This window comes from Falco biarmicus, chromosome 2 (genome assembly GCF_023638135.1).
Source record: "Falco biarmicus isolate bFalBia1 chromosome 2, bFalBia1.pri, whole genome shotgun sequence".
NCBI classification, from domain to species: domain Eukaryota; kingdom Metazoa; phylum Chordata; class Aves; order Falconiformes; family Falconidae; genus Falco; species Falco biarmicus.
The window spans coordinates 81,686,494-81,706,039 of NC_079289.1; the positions used below are offsets into that span (position 1 = coordinate 81,686,494).

General features: G+C 39.8%; 1 protein-coding gene across 1 annotated transcript in view; it reads left to right on the plus strand.

Moving 5' to 3' along the window:
• Window positions 1–19,546, plus strand: part of EFHC2 (EF-hand domain containing 2) — a 59,895-nt gene that overhangs the window by 16,949 nt on the left and 23,400 nt on the right. Inside the window, exons 4-9 of the mRNA XM_056329689.1 lie at window positions 2,702–2,925; window positions 5,785–6,036; window positions 7,606–7,713; window positions 8,039–8,177; window positions 16,026–16,191; window positions 17,173–17,315. Coding sequence (XP_056185664.1) covers window positions 2,702–2,925; window positions 5,785–6,036; window positions 7,606–7,713; window positions 8,039–8,177; window positions 16,026–16,191; window positions 17,173–17,315 — 1,032 coding nt within the window. The remainder of the gene's footprint in view (window positions 1–2,701; window positions 2,926–5,784; window positions 6,037–7,605; window positions 7,714–8,038; window positions 8,178–16,025; window positions 16,192–17,172; window positions 17,316–19,546) is intronic.

Sequence of the window (19,546 nt, forward strand, 5' to 3'; positions counted from 1 at the left end):
ATTCTGACAGCATATTATCTGATGATTTTTGTAGGGGTGACTGAAGGATTAGTGTAAAACAGGTAACATTTTAAAGTATGTGGTTTTGTTAATGGTAATGTGATGCAGTTTTGCATCATATTATAATGTACTAATTACCATGTTTTCTAACATTTCCACAAGGATGAATCTTAAATATGTGTCTAAGTAATGTTTAAGGAGGTAGAGGTTCAAATTTGTTTTACAATCAAAGGTCAGTAACCAGAATATCGGATTTGGTACATGTGAAACATCAGAATGCTCAAGGGTTCTTAAATAATTGTTTTAATGAGGACATAAAGTAAATCTGCTTTGCTGCTTTATTCACGTGAAAAATTAAGGGTATGTTTTCATTGTAGGAGTTGGAAGTTAACAAACAACTCAGATAATGTAGCAGTGGAAGGTATTTCATACAGATTAGTCCTTGGGGAAATAGAGCGAACAATGAAGAATTTCCGTGGACTAACTTGGGAATAAGGCCATTCAACAGCAGACAAAACCACACAGAGATATCTTTCTCTGTCCTTTTCTGCTTCTCTTTATCCCCTCTCTCCCCAGGCCCTCCTCCACCCCCACCTACCTCCAAAACAAAATAGCAGTGCTGGAAAATCATCAAACAGGACTCAGTGGGAAACCCTACCAGATGCACAGCTGAAGGGCACTGGATCCAGTTCTGTAGTGAGAGATAATGAGATAGACCTTTTACATAATTGTGTCTAATAAACTGTTATTGTAGTAGTACGTTAGTACTGGCACTATTTTTAGTTCTGGAATTTTTTTGTGTTTACTGTAGTTGTCTTGAAGTTGAACCTTTTGTAATTACTGTAATTTTAAAGTTGTTTGGAACCCATGGTAGCAAGGAATTATTATAATAGTATGGGTTGCTGGTTCCTCTCTGGTCTTAGCCAGTGGGTATCTGCATTATAAAGCTGGTGTTACAGAGGTGTCTGGCTTGGTAAGCCCAGTGAAGGTCCTGAGGTTGAAGGCTGGTCGATCTTTTTATTCTCTGCAGGGTATTTTCACATGACTATATTGAGGTATTGATGTGGCAAAACTTTCACTGTTGTCCTTTTTGTTCTCTCATAATGCTGAAAAAAAGTTTAGTCCCAGGTATGCTGATCTGCTGTTCTTTGTGAACTCTTAACTTTATTCAAAATAAATCGTAGTTCGTCATACATGCAGCTGCACACCTTTCTTTAATGTATGTGTCACATTTTTGTTTAATCTGCTGAGTTTATATGTTGTTTCTAAAACAGCTGTAGTATCACCGGATCATTGAGGTTGGAAGGGGTGTCTAAAGATGCCTAGTCCAACCCACCTGCTCCAAGCAGGGTCAGCTAAAGCCAGATACCCAGGGCCATGTCCAGTTGGGTTTTAAGTATCTCCAGGAATGGAGACTTCACAACCTTTCTGGGCAGTCTGTTCCAGTGTTTGATCACCGTCACAGTAAAAAAAATTTTCTTGTGTTAAGATGGAATTTTCTATCTTTTAATTTGTGCCCATTCCTTCTTGTCCTGTCCGTGGGCACCACAGAGAAGAGTCTGGCTCTGTCGTCTTCATTCCCTCCCATCAGCTATTTATAAACATTGATTAGTCCACCTGCCCGTGCCTCCTCCCCCCCCCCCCCCCCCCCCCCCCGCCATCTCTGTTCTAGGCTGAACAGACCCAGCTCTCTCAACCTTTCCTCTTATGAGAGATGCTTCAGTCTCTTAATCATCAGCAGTGAGTATATTTGAAGCATTACCCAATTCATCAATGTATTTGTGAGTTTTCAGGTGATAGACCAAGAGCAGATTCCTTCTCTTTTAATGTGTTAAATATAAACAAACACAATGATCTCAGAATAACAGTCCTTTCATTTGAAGACTATCGGAAAATTTAAGTGTGTGCTTACTTTAACAAAGCTAAAATGTCTCTTTTTTTTCTTCTGCTCCACCCTCCCGGCCTTTCTTTTTCTTTTGGATAGTGTTCCTGTTAGACTATGGGTTATGAGTTCCCGGCTCTGTATTTTTGAGCTGGATTCTTTACTGCAGCCCAGCAATCAGCCCAGCTCATCTCTGTGGTCTCGACTTTCAGTGTGCTCGTTAAGGAAGCTTAGTTGAATGTGCCTGCCTCCATGCTGGATAGGGTCACACTTTTTTCCTTGGTAGGGCAGGTTTTTTCTCTAACCTTAGCTACATATGGCTTTTCTCACCCTGCAGAACTTACAGATGAATGTTGTCCCTCCCATACAACCCCACCACATGGTTTTTGCACAACTTTATGGGTGTGTTTTTTTAAAAGAAAAGTTAATGATACTAATGAGTACTGGAGACTGCTGTTGCTTTTAAAAAAAGACATCTCTTTTCATAGTGAGAAATAATACCGACCTGTTATGTTTGCACCAACAAATGGGAATTTATTCCAGTGGTTCCAGTTTTCTCCAGAAGGTGGTAATTTTCTGTATGAACCTCAATAAAATACTAGAACTTACAGTTACAGAAGATGATCAGTGTGAAATATTGTTGTTATTAAAAAGGATACTCTTACCTAGTAGTTCTTTTGTTTAATGGAGGATAATTTTGTTTGTCCCATATGGCTTCAGCTGTTTTGGTCATATCAGCATAGAAAATTAGCAAGTCTGTGAAGTGATCCTTAGAGCAAAGAATATTTACTCTATGAATTTATTCTAATTCTTTTACAGGAACTATTGTTCGACGGCATCGGATTCCACTTCCACCTCCGTATGAAAATCAGTTCTATACTATAGATCATTTTAATATCAACATAGAAGTAATCTTTTACGCCCGAAAATACAAGATTATAGATTGTGACCAGTTTACAAAACATTTCTTGAGGAAGATGGGAGTTAGATTAAATCCTCCCGCAGATCGTCCAGATGACCCATACACCAAAGAACGGCAAAAGGTCAGATGAGGCAGTAACAGTGAAAACTTGGGTTTAATAGAACTGCCATTGCTATTAGTAATATGCATTATATAAAATATTTCTCTAATAGCAAATAGCAAAGTAGCTATTTCAACATAATAAATCCCAAGAAAAAACTTGCTTTTAAAAATTTTATTATATGGCTCGTTGTACTAACATAGTGAAGTCCAAAATATAACTGATTTTCTCCTGATGTGTTTCACACATCTTTTGAAATAAACCAAAATTAATTGGTAAAAATAAAATAAACCTTTCAGTATTAAACCAAAAAGAAAAAAATGGACCTATTATATGTTCTACTTATGGTTTTGCTTGAGCTAATTTAATGATAATAAACACTTTTAAAATGTTTAAAGGAAGATCTAATTGGAGTTGTGGTTCAAGCACATCCATGGCTTCCTGCACACTCACTTGGTCTATTCATATGTCTATCTTTCATGTCTACCCCACATGTTAGTAACAGCCCTTTGCATATATAAAGCAAATTCTTCTGCCACACAGAATACAGCACTCTGCAGTTTTAAGGATTGTGAGGTTTTATTTGAAGGCAGTTCCCCCTTCCATGAGTATATGGGAGCACATACATGCCTCCTCCAAAAATGTCACTCACTGCTCCTGGTTGCTATGTGGATTTCCCTCTGCAGGATTTGGGGTCTTTTCTCTTTGTAGTGGGAGTGATGTTTTCTGTAGGGAATAATGACAGTTTCTTTCAGTTCTGTTTTTCTTGAATAATATGAGTGCAGATGGCACACTATTTTTCTCTTGACCTGACTCGGCTAGGACTGTTGGTCCTCGATATGCAGCCTGTCGTTATATATCCAGCCTAATACTCTGAAAGCAACAAATACTCCATGTGTATGTTGCATTCAACTTAATCCTTCTATTGAGAAAACTGCTGCAGCTCTCAGCAGCAAAAATGGAAGGTAATTATGACTGAGATGTGTAGGACAATTTGCATATCTCTAAGGCACTCTCAGGCCAACATGTTGATTTCACTTCATTGATACTTTTAGGGTTTTTGCAGTCCTCCAGTGAAAAGTAGTATTTGTAGTACGTCTCCTGGTTCTGCATAGTGGTGACTCAGGCTAGCCATGGGTTCCTTTTCCCTTGGTTAGGCCTCATAGGTGCAGGTGTATATTGACACATGCTGACTTGTCTTGATATTGGCAGACTGTCAGCATTACATATGGTACTGTGTCACCTGCTTAGATTCATTTTTTTAAGGGGAAAAAAAGCGCAAAACATTCAAATATTGTGCATACGTGTGTCTAAAGAGAATGGAGCAGGGGAAAAAGCTTTGTGAAATGAGAGCATCAGAAGACCAAAAATTACTCAAATCTATGTCTTAGTATTCTCAGTTGTTGAGAAATTACGGTAAAGTTTTTTAGCAAATTCTGGATGCTTTATGCTCTCACTTTCCTGTGACATATTTGTGGAAGGTAATTTTTTTATTTATTTAGTGTGTATTGTGTATTGCTCTGGACTGTTCTGAGCAAAATTAAATCATTTTGCACCAGACTCTTAATAGATGTCCAGAAAATGAAGGTATGGAGGAAAGTAAGGAATATGATGAGATAGGAAGTGGCATCAATGAAAAATGTAGCAGACCCCTTAGATTCATATTTCTGTGTTGTTGGAGGCAATATCCCGTGGATGCTGTTATCTGGCTCTGTCGCTCTATTTGGTTTTTCATTGCATCTTCAAGGGTCAGGAGGGAGGAAAGATGGTACTGGGAAGGCAAATAACTGGGTTGTAGCAGTATGAGCATGATGATGCCTGAAATGGAAGGAGTGCTGCAGATCAGCAGGGACATTGGCAGGCAAAACTTAGTTCTGCTCTCCTTATTTTAAAATTTGATGCTCTGAACAGGCCTTTTCCCTCTCAGATTTTCAAGGCCAGAAATCACGTCAGTGGATAGATATAAATATAGACAATGATATAAGCTGCGCAGAGTCAACAGTTCTTTCTGTTAAGATAGTTCAGCTTACATCGTCTCGTTGAGGTCTCTCACCATTCTTCTTTGAAAGCAATTTTGTAAAATGTTGGATCAGAAGGACTGTCTTGCCCCTTTAACCGATTTTGGACATGATGCATTTTGACTTGGGAAATGTTCAGGTCACCATTTATGTATGTGACTGTAACTAACAGTATGTAAATGCAGTTCTCAGGTTGAATCATCATCCTGGAATCTGATTTATTGTAGTATTACTGATATTGCAGCAACCATGACTGTAGATAGCATCTTGTCATAGATCACATTAGCTGGAATATATCTGTAGTTGGAGATTTGCTATTCCTTTTCAGACCTATTGGTGTATGTTGAGAGAACACACATACCCAGTACCTGCCAACTGTATGACATGAAGCAAAAGTTAAGAAACTATGTTGTAAAGCTAAAAGAAAGAAAACATTAAAGGGAAAGGAAAGAATTAATTCTTTATACCACATCATCTATAAAAAATACTTTTTAAGGAGGTAAATCAGGAAGGGTGATGCTGTTTGGAGTTGTAGTCATCTGATTACCGTGGGCAATTTGAAAATATGAGCTGTACTATAAATAATTCAACAGTTCCCTGATCTGAAGGACCTTATTGCAAGAAAAACAAGGATCAAAACCAATCCAAAATTCTTTTCATATGTTTTCTGAGGGCACAGCAACCCTGTAAATAGTTCTTTGGTAATGGCTTAAATAGTGTTTCATGTATTGTAGTTATGTGGTGTTATTTGAAAATCTTAAAAGCATGTTTTAAGATTAGATGGTACACTGCAGTTTGTTATCTTGTTTTTAAGAGCAAATAATTAAAAAGGTGTTTCTCTAAATTTCTACTTTATCTGCAGATTCTGGATAGTATGAAGCCACTGCGTCCTTATGAGCGCATTGACACTTTGAAACAATTTCTGGAGCATGATGGACATGTTTTACGTTTTTTCTGTGTGTGGGATGATCCCAAATCCATGTTTCATGACCCACGGGAACTTGTTCTGCACTATTATTTGTCTGATGATACTATTGATCTAAAAGAAATCATACCAGTAAACTCAGGCCGGGATGCAGTTCCACTTTTCCTCAGAAGAGATAAGCTTCCAAAGGTCAGGAATGAAAATTTCAGTTTATTTCAAATTCTTCTGCTAATTAAGAAATATTAAATGCCTTATTTTGAAAATCCTGTATTAGGTTTGTAATGATGTTTAGAAAGTGTTGTCAGAGTATTAATCATAATTACATGATTTAGGTTTTGCACACATTTGTATAATAATAAGTGATGGGAAAAAAATAACTTCAGGCTTGTCATGCCTAAATTAAAGGAGACAGTTTAGTCAGAAAGATATCCTATGGTTTTCTTTCTGCCATGTTAGAGTATTAAGGTAAAGGTATTAATAAAGTTCTGCATTAATGGAAGTCCATAAAAGTAATTAATACTGATAAACTAATGTAAAACTGAGGTGAATTCAGATTTGATCCATGTCTTATATTTGGAACCTTTGGAAAAGTCCAGGTTTAGTATTCCGTAACATTACTTCCTTCTAGCAAATCTAGAGTGATTTCTTAAAATTGGGGCCTTATGCAAATCTAGTTAAAATCAATAGGAATCCATGAATGAGCTTTGTCAGGCATTAATCAGGTGCTTATTTGGGAATGCTCCTCTTGGCGAAATCTTTAAGGGGTTTGAGTCCTCTAACTTATTATAACTATAAAATTAATAAGCTGGATACAATTCTGTATCACTCTGAACAGAACCTGGTGATAGAATAACTCAACCCACAGATGGAGTGAAATACTGGGAAATATTTTCTCTCCTTTCCTTCTAATACTAGTCATCTATTTATGATGCTATAGATCTATGTGAGATTTTATAGCAAAAAACATTCAGAAAAATACTGCATTTTTCTCACCTTGTGTATCTGATGTTCTGAGATGCTGATTTAGCAGTGGCTCTATTACCAGACCTCTTCTACCACTGAAGTGCATGTTGCAATTTTAAGGGCTGGCTTTCTCTGAATTCAGTGGAAATTTTGAGAAGGACAGCAGAGGAGATCAGTCAAAAGTTGGGGTGTCAGGGAAGGTGGTAAGACAAAATAACTCAATTTGGTTACCCTGCATCAACAGTTTGTTCATAATTTTTAAAAATGTAGTGCGTTTGTGTATTAAGTTTGATATTACTAGGATAAATTACTATTGTAATTTTGAAACTCACAATAGAAACAAAAATACTAACATTTTTAGCAATAGAATCATTCTGACTTGAATCCCATGTATATGTGCAGTGTTTAGCGTACAGTAGGACCAACTCTGAGTGGTTCTTATGCATGTTTTTATAATTATTACCCATCAAAATAATAGCTTTTAGAACAGATGTTGACAACGATGTGCTACTTTGTGTGCGCTAACCTTTACTTTCTGTTTACTTCCAAGAAAATGCAGACTTTACTCCTGGATACACAGTAAGATTCTGAATGCTGCTTCTGGCATACATACCGGCTTTTGATGTATAACTGGCTTTTAGGTTTAGTGTTGTAATCTTAACTTACAATTTACTAAAAAGTCTCCCAAGAAAATACTGCAGTAACAGTCTGTAAAAACCCTGCTAATTCTAAGGTAACAGTTCTTTTTCTTTGCTGTTAACTCTATTTCTTAAGAGTTTGTCTTTTTTCTTGCAGTGTGCTCCTAGTGAGCTGTATCAGCCAGGTGCAATCACCAGTCGCACTGTTCTCAATGTGTTTGGAAAGTTAGGAAACAGAGACCGGTACATTCTGGACAATCGTAAGGTCAGATGTTACTGAATGCTTCCAGCTGTTGAATGTCTTTATAGTAGTTTTTGTAATTTCTGTGGTTGTTATCCTCTACAACAGAGTTAGTTATAATATTGTGTTTCCACTGGAGAATAGTGCAAATGAAAACTACTGAGATTTACTGTATGTAAATTCTGTATTTGTGAAAGTGATGTAGGTTAGCATGGGGTGAAAAATGCTTGCAAATGGGCTATGAAGGTTACATTTTAAATCACATGCACTAAATGACCTAGATTTTAAGAAAGGTTGTGGGATTCTGAGATTTATAGAGCTGCTATATAAAAGTTTCCTCTTTCATTAGACAGGAGCAGTGCATCAGGAATTTTACAGAGACAGTGACCTGAAAATAGGGGCAGTAATTAATGTTTGGGGAAGGAAGATAATACTCTGTGATTGTGATGAATTCACTAAAGAATATTACAGGACAAAGTACGGAATTGGTAAGTAGTGATAATTATCCTTTCCTTATGAGCATTTTTACACTTTGTTTGACAGAGCTGTCTTTGAATTTTATTACTGACAAAACATGTTCATTAAAACCTTTAGCAATAACAATCTGTTGTAGGCTGTTAACAGCAAAGCAGTAATTTTGCAGGTGATCCAGAAGGGCTTTTTTATATGTTACTCCATTGAAAACTAACACATAATGTAGATTTTCTGTTCCTAACTGTCTCTATTTTAAAACTAGAATGACAAAATAGTCATATGGATAGGCTGCCATTTCTTCTCCTTTCCTTTCCCCTCCCATTCCAATAGCTGTGTTTGCAGTCAGAAAATAATGAAGAGCATGTAGTGAGCGAGTAAGTAGAATGAGCTAAATTATTCCCCATTATACTATGTTTCATTTTATATGGATGTCAGAATCCTCACATAATAAGATTTTCTGACAAGGCAGTAGTAGTGTATCACATTATTGGTTTTTACAATGCAGTTTTGTGTATTCTGGACCATTAGAGTATGTATCCCGTGAAGTTTCAGTGCTGAATTCTGGAAACATTTAGCAACTATGTCCACAATGGAAAAGCATTTTGGAAATGTATAACAATAGGGGCTTTCATTTATCTGTCTTTGAATTCCCTCAGTCAGACTTGCTAATGGTTCTATTATGGACATCTTTGTGCAAAAACAACTTAGTTAATTTCTGGCAGTTCATTCGTTCAAAAAGTATAGCTAAGTGTCTGACTGTTCAGAGACGGTTGGAAGAATCCTACTATGGCCTTTCTCTCACACTGTGAAACAAAATACCTGAGTAGACTATTTCTTTCAGCTTGACTTGTGATCAGATAGCGTAGTGTTTGGATCAAAGCTTGTCTGCTGCATTGGGGGAAAGAAATGTTGTAGCACTGCCATTACAACACTAAATTTCTTAATTGCAAAACATGACTCATAAGGACTTTTTTAATAATAGCTTGGCACATCTGTACCGAAATAAATCTTTTCTTATACTGGCCAGTGTGTGAGGAAGCCATATTCAATATCCATAGTATTATCTATAATAATAGTGAGTCTGACTCCAGAGATGCAAAACAGGGGGTTCTTCCCTGAGTATTTCTTCAGCCAAGACTGCTGCCGCTGTTTGGCAGCAGTATCTTCTGCCTGAGCAAAATATCCTGGAACAGTGAATGGGGATTTCTTACTCACAGCAGGCAATAAATGAAACGCAGCTGACCATTCTGTATCAACCAAGCAATATAGCCAAGTTTTACATGAACGCAAAGGCTCTCCCCCTCTTATAACGCTGGCTCAGTCATTACTGGTTCTGTCTCTGGGTATTAAAGTTAGGTGGTTTATAAGTTAGGAGAAGTCAGAAGCTGTTGATGTGCAGAATTCTAGAAAAGTGGGACCGTAGGTGGTCTAGTCCATTCCCATTGTTCTGAGGCAGGATAGCATATATACATAGATGGTCACTGACTGATGTTTGTATAGCCTTTTATCAGCACCCTCCAGTAGAGGAGATTTCTTTGCCTCCTGAGGTATCTTGTCCTAACCTCATAGTTAAAAATGCTGCTTAATAGCTACTCAGAAGCTTGTTTGTGTAAACTGAGCGAGTAACTTTTTTGTCTTACATGTTACTGGACATGGAGAAAAATGGCTCAGTATCCTCTTTTTGTAACAACCTTGTACATATTCGAACACTATTCCAATACACTGTTTTACCAACCTACCCTCCTCCCAGGCCATTTGCTGCTAGGGGAAACCTTTCAGTCTTTCCCCATAGTCCATTCTTTTATATCTGTGATAATTTTTCTGTTTTTTCTCAGTGCTCTCTCCAGTTTCTCTGCCTCCTTAACACATAACACACAAAGATGTGCTCTAGCTGAGACCTGCAGAAAACTGGGAAGCATTTTGCACGTACCCTTAAGGATACATGATAGCAGAGACTCTGTCTCACATGAAAAAAACATCCATCTTGATGCAGCCTGTCTTGTTCAGAGAAAATACACTCTTTCTTCGAGATAAAAGATTCTCACAATTTGCTGTGAAATTCCTCCTTGCTTCCCCATCAGGATTAAAAAAAAAATGTAGGGTGACTTTTTAACTAGAAGGGACTAGGAGTAGAATCAAGCTAGTTTTTGGCTTAGAAGCAGGCTTTGAAAAGGTGAGGTTTCACCATTTATTCTTAGTGAGTTAGAAATTTTGTTTGTGTCTGGTGGACATACAAGGTACTCTCAGTGGGCTTAGTCCCACAAAGTGCCTGGCATTCTGCTTCCATCCAATTAAACACTGAAACATGCTTAATTGCAGTTTGAGTCCAGGGAGACCATTTACTTAAGTAAAAGTAAGCAAGTGGATAAATTAGTTCTTAAATCAAGGCACAGGGCTCAGCACCTCATGGTATCAATTCAGCTGTTTGTTACTGTGTTTTCACATTACTTCAATTTATACTCTTCTGCCAAAGCCATTGAAGAGTCCAACATTTATTTTTGACTCCACAGTTTCAGTAGTAGTTGTTTTCTGGTGGAATTTGCCCTTTAGGAGAATTAAGGGCAGTTTAGATTTCCCTTGAAGTGAGTGATTATGATATCTGATATATTTCCAATGTTGGGTTTGCCTGTTTTACTCTTTATACCGTTTGTGAAAAGCAAAGGAGAGCTTTTCCACGGATAAACAATAGCTAATGCCCTTCAACAGGAAGCTAATGACATTAATGTCATCTAGCAGTGCTATGAATACAAGAGAAAAAACGCCTTAATGTGTGTGATATTATCTGTCCAGACTTGCTAGTGTTAGCCTCAGAGGAGAAAAATATTCTATAGCCATGTAGGTGTTATGGTCAGCCAGCTGAAACTTAAAATATACTGATGTGCGGGGCGTGGGGGGAAGCTGATACTCATTCTTTTCACTAAATACAGTATCTTAGCACAGAATTGAGTATAAAGTGTAGAGTTGAGTATCAAGTGTTCTTTTTTAAGTAACAGATTGTTCTTGAAGGAACAAAACCAGTAAAATCTGGTTTCCTACTGATTTTTATTCAATGTCCCGGCACCTCCCAAGCCTGTCTGTTACGCCTTTTCGCAGCACCCTGTGATTCCTCTCCTGTCCCAGCTCTCCTCCCTCTCCCACCCCCTCATTTCTCAGGCTCCCTCTCTGACCTGCTGCCTGGGCAGAGCAGCGTGCGGGGTGATCGGCTGGCCAGTACGTGTGTGCTTTTGGCCAGGCAGCTGTTGCTGGATAACAGCTGACTTCTTACTTTTCCCTCAGTGGGGGCATTAAAGCCTGCTGCCAATTTTCAGTAGACTCATCAGAGATCAGAGTCTCTGTGGCGTCTAACCTCTCCACTACATGTGGTGGAGACTGAGCAGCAGCTTCTAAATATACTTGTGCATTTAGAGATGCCTTTTTTCCTTAGGTAACTGGAGTAATCATGAAGGCAGACTCTGTTAAAGGAGATTTTCTTTGAATCAGAGTGAACACTGCCATGTTTTAGCTGCATGGACGGTTCTATGAGCATTAGGTTTTCTTTAATCCTGCATGTCAAAGTTGTGAAAGTGGTGGTATTGTCTTCTTATTTTACTTCTTGCCTAAATTGTGGGACAGACTCTCACAAAAACAGGTCTCAGCTGTTTGTTATACATCTCCTCTTATGTGTAGGAATCATCATGTTAAAGTGTCATCCCTCCAGGTTATCACCACCTCTTCTATTGTCAAAGGCTAGTGGGATATCTCTCTCCTGTTCTCAGCTGTAATGCTCAGAGGTGTCTGTCCTCTTCCTCTGGAGGTAGAATTTCTTGCCTGCTTGGGATATGCTGATATTCAGTATGGTTATCACTCTAATCCAAAATACGTAGCACTTGACTCTTCCTTGAAAATGGTTTTATCTAGCACGAGGGGTTTCTTACAGTTCTTCAACTGAGGGCAGAAGGTAATCTTATGATGTATACCAAAATCTTAAAGTCTATACTGAAACTAAAAGCAGACAAGCCTATTCAAGCTGGTTTAATGCTGCCTCTGTGGCAACAAATTCTTCTTGAAGAGTTTAGTTTTTCTTAAGGCGGCTATCCTTATCTTCAGCTTGTTTATATGCTAAAGATGTTAAAAATGCTAAAGCTGGAGTTGTTTTGTTTCTTGCTGTTACTGGTGCTTTTTCAACTCTCACTCAGATTTTGATGTCATGAGAAAAAGTTACTAGTATGTGGTACATTTGATATACTATATATCTGAAATATATATGTGAAATAAATCCCCTAGAGCCAGCCTTCTCCTGCTGGGCATCAATTGATGCAGTAACAAGGGGTGAAATTGTCTATGGGAGAAATACTTGTGCTATTCTTTCTGGAAGTAGAAATTTGTAATCCTGGACTTTCAATTTATCCTCTACCCACTGTAGATTCTCACTGAAAATGTTACAGCCTGGAAGAAGAGAGCATTGATTCTTTTTCCAGACTGGACAGAGGTAATTTTCTTAAGAAACAGTGATAACCTTGAGGGGAGTGCATTTTTTGTGTAAGTGCAAGTTGTCTGATTCTACCCCACCGTTGTGTGGCAGAGCAAAGTTGAAATGAGATTTGAGGTTGGGTACGGCCGTTAGTCTACTGCACCTCATGGGGCTGTTTAAATGTTGCAGAAACAGGTTTTTAACTAGTTTCATAAACTGTATTTCTGCATGGCAATTTCTTTCTGAACGTTGTTATTCACAGGAGAGAATCTGAATATATAATCCTTTAAAATCCTGGAAGCTGTAGGTGGCACGAGGCTGGACATTTGCCTTGCTCTCTGTAGTGAATCTGAATGAAATAAGGTCATTTTATTTGGGGAAAGGGTGGGAACCAAAGCACAGAACTTCCCTTTGGACTCTGTTTACTCCAGTCTTGGGTTGTGAGGGATTCAGTGTACTCTGGGGCTAACATGATATTCCTCTTTATTTGTAGTTTCCTTCTAGTTTATAAATCTAATTTTCATCCACATGTGCTAAAGTACATGCAAAGGGAAATGCTTTAGGATTTCTTGATGAATGCCTTATGCGTGAGTACTAATGTGCATGCACTGTGACCGGCATGGAAACACATGAGCTTGTCTTTTGGGTTCATCAGTTCAACCGCCTGTCCTGGCTTCCCAAACTCTTCTGGCAGGAAGCGAGTTATTTGCGGCCGTGCAAAGAGACGGGGTTTGTTTCTGCTGGAATACACTGCCACAAACCTCCGGACGCTGAGGGAGAAATTATTAGTGCCAATTCACATACTGAATAATTAAGAAAAAATAAAAATGGTTAAGGGTGATAAAGAGAGTCAAGACCCTAATTAGAAGCAGGGGAGCTGCGGGGCGGGGCGCGGCGGGGCGCGGCGCGTGGGCTGCCGCGCGGCCACGAGGTGGCGCTGTGGGAGCGCGGGAACGGCGCGCGCCAGCCCCCGGCGGGGCGGTGGGCGCCATCCCTGGGGAGCGGGGTGTTCCTCCCGGCTCCCGGTAGCTCGGGTGGCATCGCCCCCGGTAATCGTCACGGGAGCGGCGTGCCGAAGGGGTGCAACGTGGCACACTGCACAGGGCTCGGGAGGCAATTTTGTCACAAACGGCGTCTGGGAAACGGTATTTCGATGCACGTTTACATACACACGTGAGATGGCTGTGAAAATTGCTGAATGGAGTTTCTTTCACGTAGGGGCTTGGCCTTTGCACTTCTGAATCACAGAAAGGGCACGTGCATTTTTTATGGAGAAAAATGTTGGCATGATTTTTGCAAAACCCCCTTTCACCTGATCCAGGTGAAGGCATTAGCTTTTCAGACCATATTCTTCTGAGAGGTAAAGGCCAAAGAAGACCTCATTGTTTTTTCAAGTCAAAGAAAAACTCTGACATCTGAATGCTTTCTATATTTTTCAATTTCATACTGATGTTAGGCAAGTCAAGATTTTAAGAAAGTATGTTGCTTTGATCTTCTGATATATCCATGTTTAAAACATTTCAATCACAAACCAATTCAGAAAATGTTCCGAGTGACGGCAGTTTTGTCATTCTCCTCTATTTGCACTGAAACCCGTGCTACACATTTAGGTTATTCATCTCTCTTCGGTTCTGGGTAGAAAAGTTAAATTTTTGAAAATCTTTTTTACAGGATCCACTTTTATACACTGGTCACCTAAATCACCTTTTGCCCCCTAGGCTGTGGTTTGTGATCCATCTTCCAGTTTGCCTTGTTTCTCTTTCAATTACTAGCCCAGGCAGCTCTCCCTTCTTCAGGGCAGCATCTCCAGCCCACCAGGCAAGGAGGTGATGCTCCGTGCAGGCAGTGCTGTGCCACTTGGCTCCGACCTACATGTTGCATCCGTGTTGGTGCAGGAAGGGCTCTGTGGGTTGTGGGGGGCAGCAGGCTGGGCTTGGGGCCACAGCAAAGAGGACCAGCTGCAGCCTGGGCTGCCCCAAGATCAAGCAAAGTGACTATCCCCCTCTGCTCAGCACTTGTTAGACCTCATCAAGTTACTGTGTCCCCTTTTGGGTATGCCAGGAGAGGAAAGACAGGGACCGGCCAGTGTGAGGTCAGGTGGGGCCACAGGACAGTCAGGGCTGAGGAACACATCCCAGGGAGCAGGGCTTGCTCAGCCTGGGAAGGGCCCCAGGCCCCTGCCGGCACCCACCCATGGGGAGGTGGCTGAGACAAGGCAGCCTGGCTCCTCGCAGGGGTGTATGGCAGGAAGGCACGAGACAGCATGCCTAAGTGGAAACAAGAGGCTCAGGGCTGGGCGTCAGGAAAAACTTTGCTGCCAGGGCAGGCTGTGCAGGCTCCGTCCTGGAAGGTGTCAAGCCCCAGCTGAACACAGCCCTGAGCAGCCTGCTCTTGCCTGGGGCTGACTCTCCTAAGCAGGAGACTACACTAGAGACCTCCTGAGGTCCCATCCAACCTGAATTATCCTATATTCCTGTGATTTATGTCTTCATTTGCCTCAGGCCTGCCCGTTTACTTTCTCCCATATACAAGTTACTTACTTCCTCTTGCCTTTTCCATTTTCCATTAACCTTATTTAAGCAGCAGACGGTATTACTCTGTTGAAGTTTTACGTGAACCCCACTGGCAGCTGGAAGCTGTGTTGCAGCAGGAGAGCAGTGCAGGGAAGCAAACGGGCCAAATGGTACAGTAAGTTTTTCACCAAGAGAGGAGTAAGGAGGGACCATAGGGCAGCTGGGCTTTTGGGAGCAACTGCTACGGGAAGTGAGTGCACGTCCCTGACCAGTCATGTCTCTGCTAAGTCAGGAGAGCTCCTGCTGTGTATCTGGGATAGTCAGGACCATTGATCACTGCAAGGAAAGACTTTTGACTGGGGAGAATGAGGGAAAACAAAGCTTCCAAAACTCTATATAAAGTGAGGTGTGGACTGAAGCTATTGGCTTCAATGTACCAAATTCTTCTCGTATATGTATGATTTAAATAATGAATAAAATTTTATTTACTTATGTATTTATTTTCCTCTGGCAAAAAGCAGAGGGCAGGAAACTCATATTTACTTAGTCAAGTTGTCTCAAAGAATAAAACTGAAAAATTAATTTAGAATTGCTAATTTATTATTTTATCCCATTTTGAAACTATATTTGTCTTTCCTTTTGCCTGTGTGTCTTAATGATATTTGTCAAACATTTTAAGATTATAGGTGAAGTCCTGAAACCCTTGAAGAAATTATGATTTTGCTGTTGGCTTCTATGGAGTAACTCTACACTGTAACAGTAGGAAGGATCCTGGTTTGACATTGATCAGTGCTCTGTTACAGAAATAGGCTAATAAGTATTCATATTGGAAGTTTAAATCCTTCGTAGAATGGCTTCACCAGAACAGTAATAAATAAGTCTTGCTGTCTTTGTTGTAGAGGATTTCACCCCAGTTCCATATAAGACTCCATCACCTCCAAAACCAAAAATCCCATTTCCTCCTTATACTGGATTTGGTTCCGAAGAGGATTCTCTGTGCTCCTGTATGGGTCTGCTTCCCAAGCCTCCCCAAAAAGATTTCAAGAAATTCATGGAGAAAGACAGGTATTTCAGTGAAAAATAATTCCAGTTTATTTAATTACATCTTTTCATGAAGGAGATAAATGTTAAGTAGGGCTGTAATTTTTTCAGCAAAATTTGCAGCTCATCAGACTTCTAAGGGACAGGTGCACCAGGACTAGTTTAGTGACATGGTACCCTAATAATTATTCTCCAAACTCAGTAAAATTTATCTTCTGAGAAGGCAAATATTCTCACCCTCCCATTGCCTACCTCCTCCCCTTTTGCTGTCTTCAGTAGGAGTTTGATAGAAGTCTTAGTCTAGGTATTAGTCAGGAATTTCGTGTGCTTCAGCAGTCCAACACTGATTTGTTTTTCTGTTTGACTTTCTGGCATTTGCTTTTTTTGTCTGCTGAATTTCATGCAGTTTACTCTAGCTATATTAAAGCATTAACTTTTTCCTTTCCATTATGAAATGTTTTGTCAGACAGTGGTTGTTGAAGCCTAAGCAGAACACAAGGTCATATGCTAGAGATTCACCTGTAGAACCTCCCTAAAAGAAGAAAGCTATTAGCAAAAGGCTTGGGAATGTATTGATAGTGTATATATAGTGGTGCAATAAAACATTTGCAGCACGATCACTGAACAAATATCCAACTAGTAACATCATCTGGTGGGCCTGATTTTGTGCAGATAATCCTAGTATGTATTGCTGTTCAGAATTTGATTTGAAAATATACCTACCTAAATGTGTTCTTCCTTCATAAATTTTCTGGAATGAATACAAATTCATTCCAGACCTGTGGCAGAGAAGTAATTTTCTCCTGAAAATGATTCTTTTCTATCTGACTGACTAGCTGGTTCTGTTAATTTAAGCTGAAAATGTTTTTTGACAAAAGTAGGGAATCTTACACCATTTCCCTTCTTGGTCCAGGAATAACACAATTAATGTATGTTACAAAACTCAGGAGAATGCATTTCTTAGTGCTGACTCTGTTTTTGATTTCTTGCCTCTTTGCTTTTTAGAAGTGGCATGCAAAGTAACATACTGCGCTTTCTTGCAAAACTCACCACAGATAGTCCTGTTGACAAGGATCGGAGATTTATTATTTCCTACTTCCTGAGTGATGACACCATTTCAGTTTTTGAACATACACAGCAAAACACAGGTAAGATGCAGTAATGTCTTGCAATCAGTCCCAGTTGCCCTGCTCATTTGATTAGAGTTTACAATAAACATTGTGGCCGGACTCGGCACTAGCAGAAGCAGGGATATGGATTTTTAAATGCAATGGGAATTACATCAGCAGGTCTACTGCATTATCTTGCATAGCTCTATGTCACATTAATTTATAACCTTCATCACTCACAACAGCTCTGTTCATTGTATGACAGTACTTCACAATATCCTTTCGGAAGTGGATGTTTAATGTGTTAGAACTTTTATTACATTTTAATTTGCAAATCTGGCCTTTAAACATTTGCTTTTGTAGTAGATAACATACAGGAATTGTAACTGGTGATAAATAGGGATGCGAAATGTAAGACATCAAGAATGAAAGAGTAAATGCTTTATTTTGTGGGATTGTGTTATGGTGTTATGAAACCTATATAGCATCCATTGTATAGAAGCAGCTTATGAAAACAAAACAGCTGTGATATTTTTAACACACTTCAACATTAATCATGTAGTGTTGAGCATCTGAAGAGTGAAGGTTGCCCTGCACTAGTGTCTGTGTATGCACGTGTGTGTGTATAATACTGAACTGAAGATCAAGAGCCAGACTACCCGTGTTTTAAGTGACAAATGCTTTGTTACTTCTCAGTTGCTTTATCACATTTATCCTATTGCTGGAGCATGGTCACCCAATGTTGTCATGGTTAAATTCTTTTGACTACTGTTGTCTGTTGTAGGCTGCCTCCAACTGAGGATATGAAAGGTTTTGTGATTTTCAAGCATTTTTTTATTTCCTTGGAGTGTCTTGCACACAGATGGAAGGACACAGCACTGGAAAGGGTGTCAGAAAGTCAGTAACTCAGAGAGACAGGGAAGCCTTGGGCTAAGAGTGATCTTGTTGGAGAGATTAGTGTATTTCTGTGAAGGCCACAAAACGTCTGCAGGAACAGTTTCAGAACAGTTAACATCCAGAAATGCTGTGGCATCTCTCAACATGTGCAGTCAAAGGACTGACTGATAAAATCAGAGAGAAAAAAAATCAGGAAATCACAGTCTCTCAGAGACAAGGAGGAAAGAGTAATAGAAGGTTTCCTTAGTTATCTTGTTAGGTTCTTGTGAAACCTTGTGACTAGCTCTTTTGATACTGCTTGAATTGCCCTCTATCACAATATCACTTCTTGGCACAGAGTACCTTAGCGTGGTATTTCAGGTGCACCCTGCAATGGGGACCAGCTCACCGTGCTCAGTACTGGCCTATCTGGTACTTCCAGCTCACTGTCTAGAGCGAAGACTGCCCTAGGGGGACTGTTCACTCCCCTTTGCTTCAGGCTCTGGTTCCAGCAGTTGACTTTCTGAGGTCGAGTTATTTAGCTTACAGTTGAAGACTAAGTACTCTTGCAACCCCACATTTAAGCCTTTATTGAAAATGATTTCTGATGTTAATCCTTTTCAGACCTATGATGAACATCACATCCATAAAAAATGAAGGTGTGGTGAATGTCTAGACCCTCCTGTATTCCTAGAGTACTCTTTTCTGTGCCAGTGGTGCTGCTAAGTCATTTAGAGTGCCCTGCACATAGGTAGGTTTTTGGGAAGGCCTGAGCCTTTTCGATGCCAAGAACTTCTAATGGTATCTCTGCTTGTATCCACCTATATTATGACTGCATAAATAGGGACCACACCCCCAACTACAATACAAGCAATTCTCTGGGAAATATTTTGAAAATATGTAGAGTACCTACCTAGGCTTCAATGAGTTAGCCCCGCTCCACTGCAACATCAAGATATAGCACTGTCTATGGCAGCAATGATCTGTCATTATTATTTTATGAGTTTCCTGCCATCCAGTGGCCTCTAATTTATGCAACTTCTTGTATTACAGCTAAATACACATACAATTATGTATATATTTATTATGTAACACTGCTGTGAGGCTCAAAATCAGCCCAGTTCTCCACTAGTGAATTACATTTGACTGGCATTCCTTTTGTCCAGAGACATAAAGGATGCTAAGGGTACAGCTGCACTGTTAAATTAAAGAAGTCAAGGGAACAGTTTGATTCTCAGACCCCAATCATATGTATTATCTGTTCCGTCGCCGCTGGTTCTCCTTTGCCATTGCAAAAGGCCCCACAGAGCCTGGGGCCCCTCCTGGAGGATGCTGAACTCCAGAAAACTCTCCTGCAAGGCAGTAAGGGCAGGGCTGCACCAGGTTTGGCTTGC